Source organism: Lagopus leucura, unplaced genomic scaffold (assembly GCF_019238085.1).
Source record: "Lagopus leucura isolate 7727_CA_CO unplaced genomic scaffold, USGS_WTPT01 Super-Scaffold_73, whole genome shotgun sequence".
Classification (NCBI taxonomy): domain Eukaryota; kingdom Metazoa; phylum Chordata; class Aves; order Galliformes; family Phasianidae; genus Lagopus; species Lagopus leucura.
The window spans coordinates 28,786,647-28,803,214 of record NW_024962252.1 but is presented as its reverse complement, the minus strand read 5'-3'; the positions used below and the strand labels follow the sequence as shown (position 1 = coordinate 28,803,214).

At 40.0% G+C, this 16,568-nt stretch overlaps 1 protein-coding gene across 2 annotated transcripts in view; it reads left to right on the top strand.

The window, feature by feature from the left end:
- The first annotated feature begins 347 nt into the window (after window positions 1-347).
- Window positions 348-16,568, top strand: part of MDN1 (midasin AAA ATPase 1) — a 93,264-nt gene continuing 77,043 nt past the window's right edge. For both annotated transcript variants that reach the window (XM_042877837.1, XM_042877828.1), the window contains exons 1-10: window positions 348-466; window positions 5,148-5,374; window positions 5,966-6,190; window positions 8,577-8,684; window positions 8,764-8,959; window positions 10,787-10,999; window positions 11,531-11,662; window positions 13,096-13,199; window positions 14,778-14,892; window positions 16,144-16,337. In XM_042877837.1, coding sequence (XP_042733771.1) covers window positions 368-466; window positions 5,148-5,374; window positions 5,966-6,190; window positions 8,577-8,684; window positions 8,764-8,959; window positions 10,787-10,999; window positions 11,531-11,662; window positions 13,096-13,199; window positions 14,778-14,892; window positions 16,144-16,337 — 1,613 coding nt within the window. In that variant the 5' untranslated portion in view covers window positions 348-367. The remainder of the gene's footprint in view (window positions 467-5,147; window positions 5,375-5,965; window positions 6,191-8,576; window positions 8,685-8,763; window positions 8,960-10,786; window positions 11,000-11,530; window positions 11,663-13,095; window positions 13,200-14,777; window positions 14,893-16,143; window positions 16,338-16,568) is intronic.

Below are 16,568 nucleotides of genomic sequence, written 5' to 3'. Positions count from 1 at the left end.
GGGCCTCCTGTGACTGACGGGACAGCTGCCTCAGCGAACAGTGCAGCACAATCAGCGAAGCCCCGCGCACGGGAGCTTCGACCCGGATCCCACAGCACCCCGCCTGAGCAGTATGGCAGTTTGGGGACTACGTATCCCAGCATGTAGCGGACGCCAGTTCTTCCGGCAGCTCCCCGCCCGGCGGAGAGCTGCATGCTGGGAGCTGTAGTTAAACGCGCGCGCGGGGCCGACCCGCGGCGTCGCTGCCGGATGACGGCACCGGAAGCGGAAGTTGGGAGCGTGGTGCGCGTCCCTCGCGCGCCCCACGTGTCGCGCGGCGGTGGCCGGAGGTCGGGCGTTCCGCCTTCGCAGCCCCGCCGGCCCTAGCATGGCCGACCTGCGCTTTCACTTGGCTGAGCCGCTGCAGTTGGTGGCGCGCAGGAATGAGAAGAGCGGCGCGGAGCTGAGCAGATTCCTGGGCAAGCAGGTGAGTGGGCGGGGGTCGGAAGGCAGGGACGAGCCATGCCCCCTTCCTAGCCTTATTTCCCCACCGCGCCTCCGTGTCCTCGCTTGGGCTCTTGGCTGAAGCAGCCCTCTGCTACGTAGAGGCTTCTTTATCCCTCTTCTTTTCCCCGCTCCCGTGTCTCCTGTGCTCCTCGTCCGGGCGTGTTCTGCCCAGCAAAGCTTCGGGATTTTCCATATTCCTCAGGATGGCTCTGTGGGAGGGTGGCAGTGAGGGACAGCAGTCATAAGCTGCGCAGCGACGACGTCCCGTCCCGCAGCTGGGTGTTCTGCTGCCTGTTCACCATAAAGCAGCGTGTGGAGTGGGAATGGGGCTGGATTTCCTGCGGCGTGTTTCCCTTATTGCCGCGGTGATGTTGAAGGCACGCACTTAGTTTAGTGGCTTTCACGCTTCAGCTCCACGAGCCGTGAATAGCATGCCTGCTTTTAGCAGCACAGCTTGACTGTGTCTGTGATGCACCTGTGGAGGTGTAACGACAGGATAGCAGCACATCGGGTGCCGTGTTACTGATGCTATTCACACCAGAGTTTCTGGAGACCTTAAGTACACGTTGATTCAAAATCTATGTTTTCTTTTGAGTGTCTAGAAAATCACAGAATCGTTAAGGCTGGAAAAGAGCACTAAGATCATCTCCTCCAACCATCAATCCATCACCACACTCACTGTTTCTCAGTGCCAAACCTGTATGGTTCTTGAACATCCCCAGGAGCATTGACTCCCTATCTCCCTTGGCAGCCTGTGCCGATGTAGCATCACTCTTTCAGAGAAGAATTTTTTCCTAATAACCAGCCTGAACCACCCATGGCATAACTTAAGGCCGTTACCTCTCATCCTATCACTGTTACGTGGGGGAAGAGGCTGACCACCTCATTCCAGCCTCCTTTCAGGTTGTTGTTAGAGTGTGATAAAAGAGTCTGCCCAGTGCCTCCTCCAGACTGAAGAATCCCAGTTTCCTCAACCTCTTATCATAAGACTTGTGTTCCACTATTCCGGTTGCTTAAGAGTGAAAAGTAACCATATTTTTTCAAGACGTTGTCTTTTTCACTCCAAATTCCTGTCTGCTAGGTGAGAGTCTTTCATACTGATAATCAAAGCTCTCTGTTGGTGAAGAGGCAGCAGATAGATGGAGTGGTGAACAGAGAGTAAGTTCTGGGACTGCTAGAGAGTCTGAGCCCCTTTCTTTTCAGAGATGCACTGAGGGAGGTGTGTGCTTTGAGTGTGAAACTCTCACCAGCTAGATCCTATGCAGAGATTCTGGAAGAGCACCTTAATCAGCAACGGCCCATTTTCTTGAAAACTGATTTCATTTTCAAGCTTTGAAGCTACGGATTAAGGAGTATATTATACTTAGTTTACCACTAGACAACCATGGACTCCAGTTATTTTACCTGATTTTCCTGTCCGTATGTAACATAGGAAACATTCTGGATATCTAGAGCCCTTTGCTATGTCTTCTTGGCCTTTCATTTATTCAGTATTCCACAAAATGTCACTAATGAAACTTGCTCACATCCAAAAAAAAGCAATTTTTGAGAAGTCTGATTGCTTTAGTCGGATACAGAAATAGAGCCTTTTATGTGGAATATTAATATACCATTAACTCTGTAAGGGTACAGCAAATTTCTGTGTTGTTAATGAGGAAAATGGGATGAAAATGGGACAAAAAGATCCCTAAAATGGTGTTTGTTTTTAATGACTTTTTATTTCAGAGTAAGCTTATACCTATATGCCACTGTACATTTCTGTACCATCTAGAAAAAAATCAGCTATACAAACTGTCAGAGTTTGCTTCTGTGTGTTTTTGGAAGTCTATTTGAATCCAGTATGTCTTCATGTGTAATATTGCAAGTGCAGACTGTGCAAATGGACATACTTTTGGCTCTCAGTGGTAGTGTAATATCAGTGAAGATGTTCATTATATGTGAAGAATGAAAGAATCCTAGGAAGGGAACAGTGCAAAAATATCCTCATTCCTTTATGTTCTTTACACGCCTCAGAGTTTTAAGCATTGCACAAATAGTGTAAGATAAAATTCAGAAAAAAAAAAAAACAACCCTTATGGTTGTTTTCTTTGTTTATTTTATGGAACCATCTGTATCTCATATTCTGTTTTACTATTTTAGCTGTGCATCATTTTGCCATTCTTTTTCCAATTTAAGAGAACTGTATTAATAACAGCTCCAAGATTGTATTTATAGTCCTCTAATTTTAGGACTTTATGGCAAGATATGCCTTAGTTCCTTTAGTTTTTAGACTGGTGCAGAAAAATGAGGTGACCTGTGCTGATTTTACCCAGTGCTCAGTTACCATACTCAGAAAAATGTCCTCATAATTAAGGCAGACTACTGTTTCCTAAAACATAGCTTCACCTTTTAGTTTGAAAGTTTAGTCTTACAAGATGTAGCATTACAAGTAAGGGAAGGTATTTTGCACTTTCTGCCCCAGTGTGGATTCTCATGCTCTGTTTCTAGTTTCGAAGAGCTGTTATTTTTGTGAGACAACATGTTACGATCTATTAAAGAATACATTGGTAGAAAAGTCAGTATGTTCTCACTGGTCTCGGTAGCCTGTGCTGCTGTGTTGAGCATGAAGTGCTGGAGGAGGTGTAGGATAGTTCTGCCTTATTTTGCAGGAAACTGAAGTTACCTTGTTTTCCTTGTGATGCTGCACAACCCTCTTTTCATCTTGAAGCGTATGACTTAGAAGAGTGCAAGTTTTCTCCTTATCTTACTGAATTAGGGAGGAATACCTGAGAGCTGTGACCAAAGGGGAGGCTGTCCTGTGGACTCAGGTTGTTCCCTGCTGTGATCCCTTCCTTCTCTGGAGTTTCAGACTCAACCAGATCTTAATAAAGACTTCTCAGTACTCAGTGGGCAACCACACAGTGCAGGTTGACTTACTGCTGGGAGAGCAGTCAGGGGTCATCTTTAATTCCAGGACTTGACCCTGGCTGCGCTTCTCCTTGGTGTCTGTTCTGTTAACAGTGCATGCGTTTATTGGATATTTGGTGGGAATGCTGTTTACAATGCTTTTTGGGCAGAGTTACCATCTTAGACTCAAATACTAATACTGAACACTTGCAGATCAGCCGTCCTTTGCTACTGACTGAGAAAGTTGTGTACTTCACAAAGCTGCTTTTCATTATAAATCCCTCTACATATTATGCTTTTCCATAAAGTTTTTCTTTTATACTGAAAGGCTCTAGAATCAAATATACAATTTCTTTGTAGAATGAGAGTGTTGCCACTGTGTTTTTTTTCTTTCTTTTATTCTTTATATCTCTTTTGTATATCCTAAGGGTAATATAGATGATGATTTAAAAAAAATCACATGCTCTCACAAAATTTCTAATTGATTTGGTGCACAGTAGTTGAGTACCTAGAGAATATTACTGAATGAGACTGATCTATTACAGTTATTTGCTGCTATTATTTTATTTATTATTGTTAATTGTTCCTTCTATTTGATACTAAAAGTTCTGGTTAATGAATTAAGCACCGTGTTGTGCCTTGTTTGGGTAGCCAAAGACGTGTTTGATTAGGAAGCAGAAGGTACTTGTTATTTACTTGTTTTTAACCACTTGAGATTAATCTGATAGTTTTAATGTTTGTAATGTGTATCTCGGTTTCCCTGATTTCTTACATGCTGAATGAGTGAAATCTTGCAGCTTGAACAAGTACCTACATATGCTAAGTGGATGTCAACTGTGGTAAAGCCTTAGGAGATCACCTTTGGAAAGCAGCATTGAGGAGTTCTTGTAGCATTGAAATGATCCTGTCTGCATGCGCAGCAGCAGGTTTTACACAACTAACAAAAGTCCAGGGCAGGCAGGAATTGATAGCACTTGTTGCTAAAATGAGGCTATCTGAATTGCTGAGTGTTTCCACAGAAGTTCAGTAAGTGACTGTTTTCTCTGGAAAGCTTCCCTGCCTAGCTGATGTTTACTGCTCTTTGACAGGAAAGAGGAAATAGTGGTGATGTGAGTGTTTACTCAGTCATTGCGGGAGGGGAGGGTGGAAGGTCAATGTTGAGAGCAAAACCACTTTAGTGCAAATTCATGATCTTCATTTTTTCCTAAGTCAAAGCACTGTTATGTGCTAAAGATCACCGAAGTGGAACGGTGTTTGGGTAACAGCATTATGTCAAAGACTAGTGAAACTTAAGCTGAAATAAACAAGAAACTGTGGTTCTTCGGTAACAAAGTTTGGAAGATTGTGTATGCTTTGCTGTTTTATTTTTCCCTACAGTAGATCTGAATCTGTTCTGTGTATATTCTAAAGCCTAACATTTTACTTTGCGTAAAGGAACATTTTTATACAAGAGTAAGAAAGAAAAAAACCTCAACTTCAACTTGCAGGTGTATGCTTTTTGTCATTATTCATCATAATGGCTTCTAATAGGAAAGTAATAACTAAACTTTTTTGAAAACTTGAATTTGTGATTTTTTATAATTCCTGTTTAGTGGTGTCATTTTTCATGACACTCATTTCCAGTTTTTTAAGTATGGAGAGCTGTATCAAATAAATTCTTCCACTGGGTGTTTTTTTCCTGTAGAGTTCACTATGAAACCTATAGGAATAGTTCTGAAACTAAAAGTCTATGTAATTTCCCTTTAAACCAGTTCCTTCTTTCTTTTTTTCCCTAGACTTGGACTCAACAAGATCGACAGTGCATCCTTGATAGTCTAGCACTGTTATTACTGGATAAAGAATGCACTCTATTAATTGGCCGTCAGCTTCGTCCAGTCTTGCTGGACTTGTTGGAACGAAATGCAGTTGCCATTAAAGCTGGTGGCCAAATCAACCACGATCGGCATGAAAGGCTGTGTGTAGCCATGAGCAAGCTGGTTGCTGACCATCCAGATGTTTTGCCGTAAGTAACATAGCTCTTCAGAGTGTGTGCTTGCCAGTATTCACTGGTGATGGGAGGTGTTGTTACAATGCTTTGGCTTGTCTTTTGCAGTAGCAAATGTCCTTTCAGTAGAAAGAATGACTTACAAAACACGAGTTTTAAGCAGTGTTTCTTTAAATTCAATTATGAGGTAATATCTAGCATGACTTTTATCTTAGATCATTTGATGAGAATGAAAGTGAAACAGTTGACTTTATCTGCTAACAACCAAAATGTCTGTATTTAATTTAGATCTCTAGGCTTGTAGAATGGAAAGCTGCCTAAGAGTTAGTACTACTTTTTCAGTAAACAAGAGAAATCAGAGATTTTACCATAGTTGCTGCTGTTTGCCCTTACTAATCAATAATAATCTCTAATACAGTAAAGCATCTGTTGTAGGCTGGTAGTTGAAGTGGTTGTTTTTCCTAAGCATGGACAAAGTTAAATACAAGCCTCATTAACACTATGTCATCAGTTACTGTTTCTGGACCTCTGAATTGAAACATTAGTGAGTATTTTCCTTTGCTCTGATTTAGATGTCTAACTTTCTCTCTCTTTTTTTTCTTTACAAAGATTTGCTTTAAGATATTTTAAGAACACATCACCAGTTTTCCAGAGGCTTTTCCTGGAGAGCTCAGATGCAAACGCAGTCCGATATGGGCGCAGACGAATGAAGTTACGGGACCTCATGGAAGCATCATATAGATTTTTACAAAAGGAACAATTGATTTTCCGGGAATTGTGGGACTGGAGCGTGTGTATTCCACTCCTGAGGAGTCATGACACTTTGGTCCGTTGGTAAGTTTAAAAATTTCAAATCTTTTCTGTAGAAAAGATAGCTGTACCTTGAATTCAGAAAGTACGGGAACAAGAGTTTTGGCAAATATTTGGCTTAAATTTTGGCCAGGATGATGTGCATTCAGCTACTTAGCATCTTTATCAGTGGCGTAGGTGATGGGACTGAGTGCACCCTCAGCAAGTTTGCTGATGGTACCAAGCTGAGCAGTGTAGTTGGTACAGCACAAGGAAGGGATGCCATCCAGAGGAACCTTGATAAACTCAAAAGGTGGGCCCTTGTGAAACAAAGGTTCAACAAAACGAAGTGCAAGTTTTTGCACTTGGGTTGAGGTAATCTCAGCTATGAATACAGTCTGGGAGAACTCCTTGAGAATAGTCCTGCTGAGAAGGACTTCGGAGTGTTGGTGGTTTGAAGAAAAACTTAACATGAGCCAGCAGTGTGCACTTATGGCCCAGAAAGCTGGTATCCTGGATTTTAACAGAAGAGGGGTGGCCAGCAGGATGAGCGAAATGGTTGTCCCTCACCACTCTGTCCTCATGAAGCTCCAGCTGGAGTAGTGCATCCAAGTCTGGGGACCCCAAAACAGAAAAGATGTGGAGCTTTTGGGGTGGGTCCAGAGGATGGCCATGAATATGATCCAAGGGCTGGATCACCTCTACTATGAAGATAGGCTGAAGGAACTGGGCTTATTCAGCCTGGAAAAGAGAAGACTGCAGGAAGATCACATTGTAGCCTTTCAGTATTTAAAGGAAGTTTATAAACATGAGGAAAAACAACTTTTTACATGGGTAAATAGCAGTAGAATAAGGCGGAATGGCTTTAAAATAAAGGCAGGAAGGTATAGGTTAGATGTCAGTAGTAACTTTTTTACTGGAGTCGGTGGTGTCATGCTGAAATAGGTTGCCCAGGGAGGTTGTGAATGCCCACTCCTTGGAGGTGTTTAAGGCCAGGTTGGATGGGGCCCTGATCTAATATTTGATCTAGCAGCTGGCAACTCTGCCTGTGGCAGAGGGATTAGAACTTGATCCTTGAGGTCCCTTCCAACCCAAGCCGTTCTACAGTTCTATTATATTCTTGGAAAAATAAGTAGAATTACTATTTAATTTGTTGATAGATTTGTTGCCAACCTCATGAAGTTCAATAAAGCCAATTGCAAAGTCCTGCAGCTGGGTCAGAGCAACCCCAAGCACAGATACAGGTTGAACGGAGGATAGCTTGAAGGCAGCCCTTAGGAGAGGGATTTAGAAGTGTTGATTGGTGAAAAATTCTACATGAGCTGGCAATGCAGCCCAGAAGGCCAACCGTATCCTGGGTTTGCATCAAGGGAAGCATGACCAGCAAGTCAAGGGAAGTGATTTCACCCCCTCTGCTGTACTCTTGTGAGATCCTACCTGTAGTACTGCATACAGCTCTGGGGCCCCCTACTCAAGAATGACATGGAGCTGTTGGAGAGGTCCGAGGAGGGCCATAAAGAAGATCAGAGGTATGGAGCACCTCTCCTATGAAAAAAAGTTGAGAGAGTTGGGGCTTTCCAGCCTGGAGAAAACAAGGCTTCAAGGGGATCTTATGGCAGCCTTCCAGGATCTGGGGATCTGGGGAGGGACATTTTGTAAGGGCATGTAATGACAGGACAAGGGGAAATAGTTTTAAACTGGAAAAGGGTAAATTTAGATGCGATATTAGGAAGAAATTCCTTACTGTAAGGGTGATGAGACACTGGAACAGGTTGCCTAGTGAGGTTGTGGATGCCCATTTCCTGGAGGCATTCAAGGCCAGGCTGGATGGGGCTTTGAGCAGCTTGGTCTAAAGGGAGATGTCCCTGCCTATAGCAGGGGTTTGGAGCTAGATGATCTTAAAGATCCCTCCCAGCTCAAACCATTCTATGATTCTTTTGTTATGAGGCAGCTTTATGTTATAATGAGGCCAAGAATATAGGAGTTGTTTATTCTTTGGCACTGAGTCTTGAGTTCAGTGTATTATGGTTAATTTAGAAATAGCATGAAATCGCAGATTTGAAGGGGTAATGTGATCATTTGAATGGGAAAATGGGAAGAAAGAGAAAATGTAGTTTTCATTGTTTTATACATTTACCTTCATTTGTTTAGGAAAGTCCCAACTTCTACTGTATTTCTCTTTTTTCAGCATTCAGAGGAATGTTAGCTAGTCATATGTTAATAATACATCATATAATGACAGAATTTCTTTTCTCTGGAGAAATATGTCAGAAAAAAAAATGTAAAATGTTAAGCATAGCTTTAATTTCTAAAGAGAAAGTTATCTTCATGTTTTTCCAAAATTGGTATTTTGATTTGCAAGTTAAGAGTTGTCAAGCTAAATGTTTTACAACTATAATTTGACATGTTTTGTTCTAAATATAATTTTTAGGTATACTTCAAACTGTCTAGCTCTGGTTACTTGTATGAACGATGAACATAAATTGTCTTTCATGAAGAAGATCTTCAGTCCTGAGGAGCTGACACATTTCAGACTAAAGTAGGAACTTTTTCAATAATGAACAAAGTTGATTTGTTGATGACTTTCACTTGAATTAATATACATGTGGATTTGACAGGTTACTAGAAGAATCTCAGGTGCAGAATGTGGAACAAGCCCTTGTTTTGGCCAATCCAGACTCCTCATTTTGGCAAAAGGAGAAAGAAGTGCAATATAAACAAGGTCATATTGTATCGAGTGACCTATCTGCAAATGTAGTAGCTGTATGTGGTATTGTGCTGCCTAGACTAAAGCTTGTCTCTGAAGAACAGCGGGTATGTAACCCAGTGTTAAATCTGTGCTTTTTTTTTTAATAATTTCCTCTGCGGTGAACTGACTTTATTCCTACTAAAATGTTATTGGGATGCTGTGGATGATTTGTGTATCTGTTGTTTTTTTGATGAATGCTGTAAGCTAGTGATACATGATATTGGAACTACAGGGAAGTTTTGCTGTGGAATGAAACAGTGAAAGTATAATAAGGCTTCCAGTACCTGAAGGGGGATACAGGAAAGCTGGGGAGGGACTTCTTATAAGAGCATGTAGTGACATGATGAGGGGAAATGGTTCTGACCTGGAAGAGGGTAGATTTAGACTAGCAATTAGGAAGAAATTCTTTACTGTGAAGGTGGAGAGATACAGGAGCAGGTTGACCAGTGAGGTTGTGGATGTCCCCTCCCTGGTAACATCCAAGGCCAGGCTGCGTGGGGCTTTGAGCATGCTGATGGAGAGGGAGGTGTCCCTGCCTAAGCAGGGGCTTGGAACTTGATGAACTTAAAGGTCTTTTTCAATCCAAACCATTCCATGACTCTCTGATTCTAATAGTCCTGTTGATCTCATCTTTGTAGCAGAACTTAAGAATATGCTATAAGAGAAGTCGTGCTTTGTGCTATACAGGGATATTATCGAGAACATTTCTCTGAAGTAACGTCCTTAAATGAAAACAAAGCTGCTTCTCACTTTTGCAGATGGCAGAATTAAGGAAGAACTTACTTTCTGCATTTCACTTGAGTGAAGCATGATGCAGAATGTAGTGTAGTGCTTTACAGTTTTGAACAAAACCATCAAATGCAATAGTATGTTTAAGTAGCATTTCTTCTGACCTATTTTTTCTTGAGATGCTATTAATCGTGAACTGTTCTGGTTCTTTTTTGTAGCTGCAGTCAGTATTTTTGACTAGTTTTCTTATTAAGGCATAATTTTTGATTGTATTTGGCCTGAGTATTGTTACTTAATTTTGTAACACATTTACAAATGAAGGACGAAGAGGTAAATGAAGACTGCTAACATGCAAAATTCTCTGAGTAGCAGAATGAGAGATTTTTCTTCTTTTTTTCTTTTGCTCCTTTGCTTCTGTGATTTAAGTTACTGTCTTAACTTTGTGCATATGTGTGTATGTACATAGAATTGAGTACATGGCTTGAAATTCATTGCAGCAGAGAGAAACTTTTGAAACAGAGTCTTTGTGCTATATGCTGACATATTAGTGAGTGTAGAATGATTACAATATTTGTAGACATCTGTCATTGATGAATTAACCTTCAATAAACTGTATCCATTGCAGTTTGAATGAAGCAACAAGTTACTCTGAATTTAATTACCCAGCCCCCCATGCATTGTGTTTAATGACCTTCTACTTTGGCCTGTGCAGCAAGAAGCAAATACTGCACATCAGTTTTTATGTTCATATGTAACCTGAGTCTAACTGCTATTTATTTTTTTAATTGGGATCCATTCTGATGACTTAATTTCATTTGTATTACAAATTGTATTTGATTGACATGAATGTGGTGATTGAATAGTTACTTTGTCTGCTGACAACTTAGTGTGAACTCCCTTTGGGAACAAATTGTACATATACTAAATTGAGTGTTTCACCTATAATAGGTTTTTGATGAAGTCTATTTTAATATCTATCATTAAATACAGTCTTCATAGTCCACAGATCTAGGAAGTTTAATTTTAATTGATGTGTGTTGACAGATCTGTAGGCTAACATTTTCTGATAATCATACTTGCTTTCATAATTGTTCTGTGTAGTAAAACCTGTATATATAAAAAAAAGCTATTTCAGTATAGTAACTCAAATTTTGTTTTAACAGGAAAATACCACCAGCCGTTTTGTTTTGGTTGAATCTGCCTGCACTAATCTTCAAAACCTTGCTATTGCTGTAGCATTTCAGAGTCCTGTTTTATTGGAGGGACCAATAGGATGTGGCAAGACTACTTTAATTGAATATTTAGCAGCTGTTACAGGAAGAACAAAGCCTCCTCATATTTTGAAAGTCCAACTTGGGGATCAAACTGATAGCAAGGTAACCAATGACATTGTTTTATCATAGATGATCAGACATTATTTTGAAAGTGTGGACTGGCTTTTCTAATAAGATAATGTATAAATTTTTTGCTAAGACCTCACAACCTTCAGCTTCTTACCATATTGTTCTGGCTATTGCTGAGAGCAATAGATCTGAAGAAAAATCAGTTCAGCTTCATTATTATTTAAATTCTGCAGATAATTGTATGTTATCCATTCTGTTTTAAGCTATGTGTTTGTCAGGGCTTTTCCTGTGTTTCCTGTGTTATGCTGTTGATTTTCCATTAGTTACAGTGGCATACTATGTACATAGACATCTAATTACCTGGTTTTTTTTGTTACTGTGCTTCAGTTATGTTATCGTAGATGTGGAGGAATTAAACTTCTTTTTCTTGAAGTGTAATGATAGACCCATATTACTATGATTAACAGATAGTGTTATTTGCATCCCAGTTTTGGTCATTTTCACTTTAAATTATGAAGGCATGTAATGAACAGGTCTCTAATTTACCACTTGTTTCTGTCATAGACGCTGCTTGGTATGTATCGTTGTACAGATGTCCCAGGGGAGTTTGTTTGGCAACCTGGAACCTTGACACAAGCTGTGACCAAGGGTCATTGGATACTTCTGGAGGATATTGATTATGCTCCTCTGGATGTGGTATGTGGGTTCTTGCTCACTATAAAGTGCTTATTTTCAGGCTGTAATAGCAATTTTTGGATTCCAGTCACTGTGAGTTCTGTGGCAGTTCACTGAAAATAAAGGTTCTTCAACAGAGGTTAAAAAAAAAAACTGACCTGGCTTTGTTCAAAGATATTTACACTGTAATTGTTGTCGCTGCTTTAGAGCAGTCATAACATTGCCCCTGATTTCACTCTGAAGAATTGCAGTGATGCTGGTGATGAGCTATGTCTCTTTTAAATAGTGTTCCGGTGTTTGAAAACAAATGTGACTCCAAAAACCACACAATGTCAAAGTCGCTGTATTAGGTTGCTGTTGATAGTAAGATTTTTTTCTAGTGTGTTTTTTAACAAAAAAATATTTTTTTCTGTTGATACATATTTCTTTCCTCTAGGAAATTAAAAATATACTGTTATATTAAGCACTATGGATTTTAACTGATTTCCTGTATTCAAATTCAGAGCTGGTACTTGTTAGAAATGTCATCCTTCTCCTTCTAAATAACAGTTGCAGAAATCCTGTCTCTTGCAGAAATGATATTATAGAGTTGTTTTGCTGTATAGGCCTACTGGACATTCTGCAAATAGTTGTTTTCTTTTGTATCTGTTTTGTAAAGCATCCTTTATGCAACTAACAAACCTGATATCTTGCTTTATTGGGCTCCAAGCTTACAAAGCATAGAGAATTTATAGAAACACCTATAAACATCATATATCACAGAATCACAGAACGGCCAGGGTTGGAAGGGACCTCAAGGATCATGAATCTCCAACTCCCCTGCCACATGCAGGGCCACCAACCTCCACGTTTAATGCTAAACCATATATGTATTATACAGTTTTTTAGTTGCCAGAGGCTCCTGCAGTCCTTTGCTACTGTGGATTCAGCACATTGCATTCATAAACATGCCCCAAATAGTGTCATGCATTCATACCTTGCTCTTCAGGAGGGTAGCAGGATATACACTATAGCAGCGTTAATGTTTTAGAATGACGTCTTTGAGATTAACATTGTCTTTGTTCAGGTAGATAAAAAAAAAAAAACAATACAAGCCTTCTGACACTTCTGAGAACAAGGTCAGTCATTTGGCAACTCAAAACAATTAGTTTTAGTTCAGATTTGCAGTGAAAACTGTCATTTCCATTCTCATGTTAAACCTGAATGGAGGAGATAGAAGGTAGGGAGGGAATCATACCTGTGACTTCAATTACTGTATAAAACTAATTGAGACTCAGTAATTCCTTTTAGTGTCACTTAAAAGTTCAGTCTGCAGGAAAAGGTGTTGCTGACAATGTAGTGAGGCTCATTGGATAAGCATTTCATATATGGATTGAGTGTGACTGGCTAAGATGTTTGTTAATGTTTCCCCACCCAAGAAAAGAACGCTTCATAGAGTTTCTTTTCTTCCCCAGATCTCTGTACTGATTCCTCTTCTGGAAAAAAAGGAGTTGCTAATTCCTGGTCGTGGTGACTGCTTGAAAGTAGCACCGGGATTCCAGTTTTTTGCAACCAGGAGGTAAGCATGTAAATTTAAATGAGTTAATACAAATTGTCATATTTTTGTCTGTTCTAGCAATTTCCAACTGTAAGGGGATAGAAGCAGTGGAAGTTGTGAAAGAGACTTTTTCCATTTTAAAGGAATGTTATATTACTACTGGGTAGAGCAGAAAAACTGTTTCTGCAAGTCTGAAGGTATAAAAATTCTGGAGGAAAAAAAAATATTAAATCAATTCCACCACATAAAAAAATACCGCTCTTTGCAATTACTGTGTGAAGAATGCTTATGATTGATACTCACAAGGTATCTTGTCTCTGTATGTTGCATATGATAGGCTTAACTTAATATCAGTCATCTTTATGCAGGTGTCTTTAAAAAGATTTTACAGTAGAAGAAAAAAAACAGTGATAAAAGAATAAGTGATTTGGAAAGCAGAGAAAGGCAAGGTGTGCATGACAGTACAATGACAAATGAAGGGTAAACAGAATCACAGAATGGACTGGGTTGAAAAGAACCTTAAAGATCATCTACTTTCAACCCCCTTGTTGTGGGCAGGGTTGCCAACCACTAGACCAGACTGCCCAGAGCCACATCCAGCCTGGCCTTGAATGCCTCCAGGGATGGGGCATCCACAACCTCCTTGGGCACCCTGTTCCAGTGTGTCACCACCCTCTGTGAAAAACCTCCAGCTAATATCTAACTTAAAATCTACCCTGTCTCAATTTAAGACCATTCCTCCTTGTCCTATTAGTATCAACCTATGTGAATGGTTGTTCCCCCTCCTGTTTATAAGCCATCATGAGGTCTACTCCAAGCTAAACAATCCCAGTTCCCTCAACCTTTCCTCATAGGAGAGTTGCTCCAGCCCTCTGTTCATCTTAGTGGCCCTCCTATGGACCCGCTCCAAGAGCTCCATGTCCTTCCTGTACTGGGGGCCCCAGGCCTGGACGCAGCACTGCAGATGGGGCCTCACAAGAGCTGAGTAGAGGGGGACAATCACCTCCCTCTCCCTGCTGGCCACCCCTTTTTTAATGCAGCCCAGAATACAGTTGGCCTTCCAGGCTGCAAGTGCACACTGCTGGCTCATGTCCAACATGTCCAGGACTCCCAAGTCTTTCTCCACAGGGCTGCTCTCAAGGACATCTTCCCCCAGTTTGTATAAATACCTGGCATTGCTCCAGCCCAAGTGCAGTACCTTGCACTTGGCCTTATTGAACCTCATTAGGTTTTCATGGGCCCACTTCTCCAGCCTGTCCAGGTCCCTATGGATGGCTTCCATTCCTTCCAGTGTATTGACTGCACTGCTCAGCTTAGTGTCATCCACAAACTTGCTGAGGGTACGCTCGATTTTATCATCGGTGTTATTGATAAAGATGTTGAAGAGCACCAGTCCCAAAGGCCAACTCTTGGGGGACGCTGCTTGTGACCAGCCTCCACCCAGACACAGAACCATTGATCACAACCATTTGGCTGTCAACAAATATAGGCATACATGTTATCCTGTCACGGCAGTGTTTAATGTGTTCTCTGCACTGAAAATAATGAATTCACCACTAAGATACAACATGTGTGTTTCTTCATGCTATTTTTATTCAGAGTATTCAGTTGTGGCGGAGGTTGGTACAGACAGCAAAGCAGCCATGCTGCTCTTTTGGACAAGTATTGGACCAAAATACACATGGATAACATGAACAAAATAGAACTCAAGGAGGTATGATATGTTTTGCTCTACTGTGGTATATGAAGATGTTTTAATTAAGGACAGTGATGATTTTCAGTAATAAATTTGATCCTTTTCTCTGCAAGTTCAGCAATACACACACACTTATGACTTCAGAAATCTATCAATTTTGAAGTAAATGGTTAGTTTGATCAGAAAATAAGAAGTTAACTGTACAAGGATTGTTGGAATTTTGCTTCGAATGGATCTAAGAATCAAATTACTTTGCCTTTTTGTAGCCCACAGAGATTTAAAAAAATGTGGGGGGAGGAAGGTAATGGATCTTATTACAATCCAAAGTCCTAAGTTTTGAGATGAAAAGTAGTTACCAAGTTATGAACTACAAATGTTTGTTTCTAATAACATCTTTTCTTAAAATTTCCAAGGAATTTTTTTTGCTTAGTTTAGTCCATCCGCAAATTAATTGTCCATGACTTATGTGAAATAGAATTCTCTAAACAATTTTCTTTAAACTTAAAAAATTTGAATTGTAAAAGAGCCTTACTGAAGTGAAAAGGTGATTTATCTCTAGCAGAAAATTTGAAAGAAACTTATGAATGATCTTAAAATATCAGTGTGTTTTCCTATTTTGTCATTTACCAGCTAATTATTAATAATGGGGCAAGAGCAGCACCTTCTGCTGTCCTGGCCAGTCTTAGAAGTCAGTTTGACAGGGGAATATCAGCACTGTTTCCTGGCATGAGTTTATGAAAAGTTCATTTGTGGAAGCAGTGATTTTGATTGGCAAGCTTTAGCAGAGAGCTGAGCTGAAAGGAAATTAGAGAATAAAACTTAGTCCCTTGTGTATCTTAATCAGGGCAGTGAATCGATAACTTGAGTGCTCAAAAAAGTTGTCATAAAGTGGAAGAGGAGAGAAGACTTTCTGTGACAAGTTTTAAAATTGTTTCTTTATGACTTGAGTTCGTAGATAGAGTGGAATGTGCTTTCATTCCTTCTGTTGGTGTTTGTGCAAGATATTAAATGGATTGCAGTAGAGTTTAATGAGCATAATTCTCTTGGCATCCAAATTGATATCTTAAGCAAATTTAAGTCATTGTGATTTTTTAAGAAGAGAGATTACAAAGGACTGGTTTTGTGCAGCTTGCTGCCTTGAGTGTTGGTTCCTGTTGAACTGCATCCTCTGGAAATTTGCCAGGCTGATGGCTTCCTTCCAATGATTAAGGTTTGCCTTTTATTTTATTTTTTTGCCATTTTTTTTCTTCTTTCTTTTTCTGCTTTCAGATTCTTCAGAGCAGATACCCCAACCTTGCTCTTGTAACTGATCACTTGCTAGACATCTTCATTCACCTTACAGGAGAGAAATACCAGGCATCAGAAAACACTGATTGTGATTCCAGGCCCATATCAGAAGATGCATCAGAATCAAGATCAGAAAATAAGAAACCAAATCTGGAAGGACGAGAACTTTCTCTAAGGTTGTGTAGGAACAAATTTATCAGCTATCTGTGGTGGTTCAGGTGTTCATGTTTTTAAATTTTTTTTTTTCTTTTAACATTGTTAGAAATTCAAATAATTAAACTGAAAATGGGAGGAGTCAGTTTTGAATTATAAAATTATGTTTACTGTATAAAACATAAAACATTATGTTTCCTATTGTAAAAAGAAAATCTCAATTTAAATTATTTCCTTTACCTTCCTATTATACT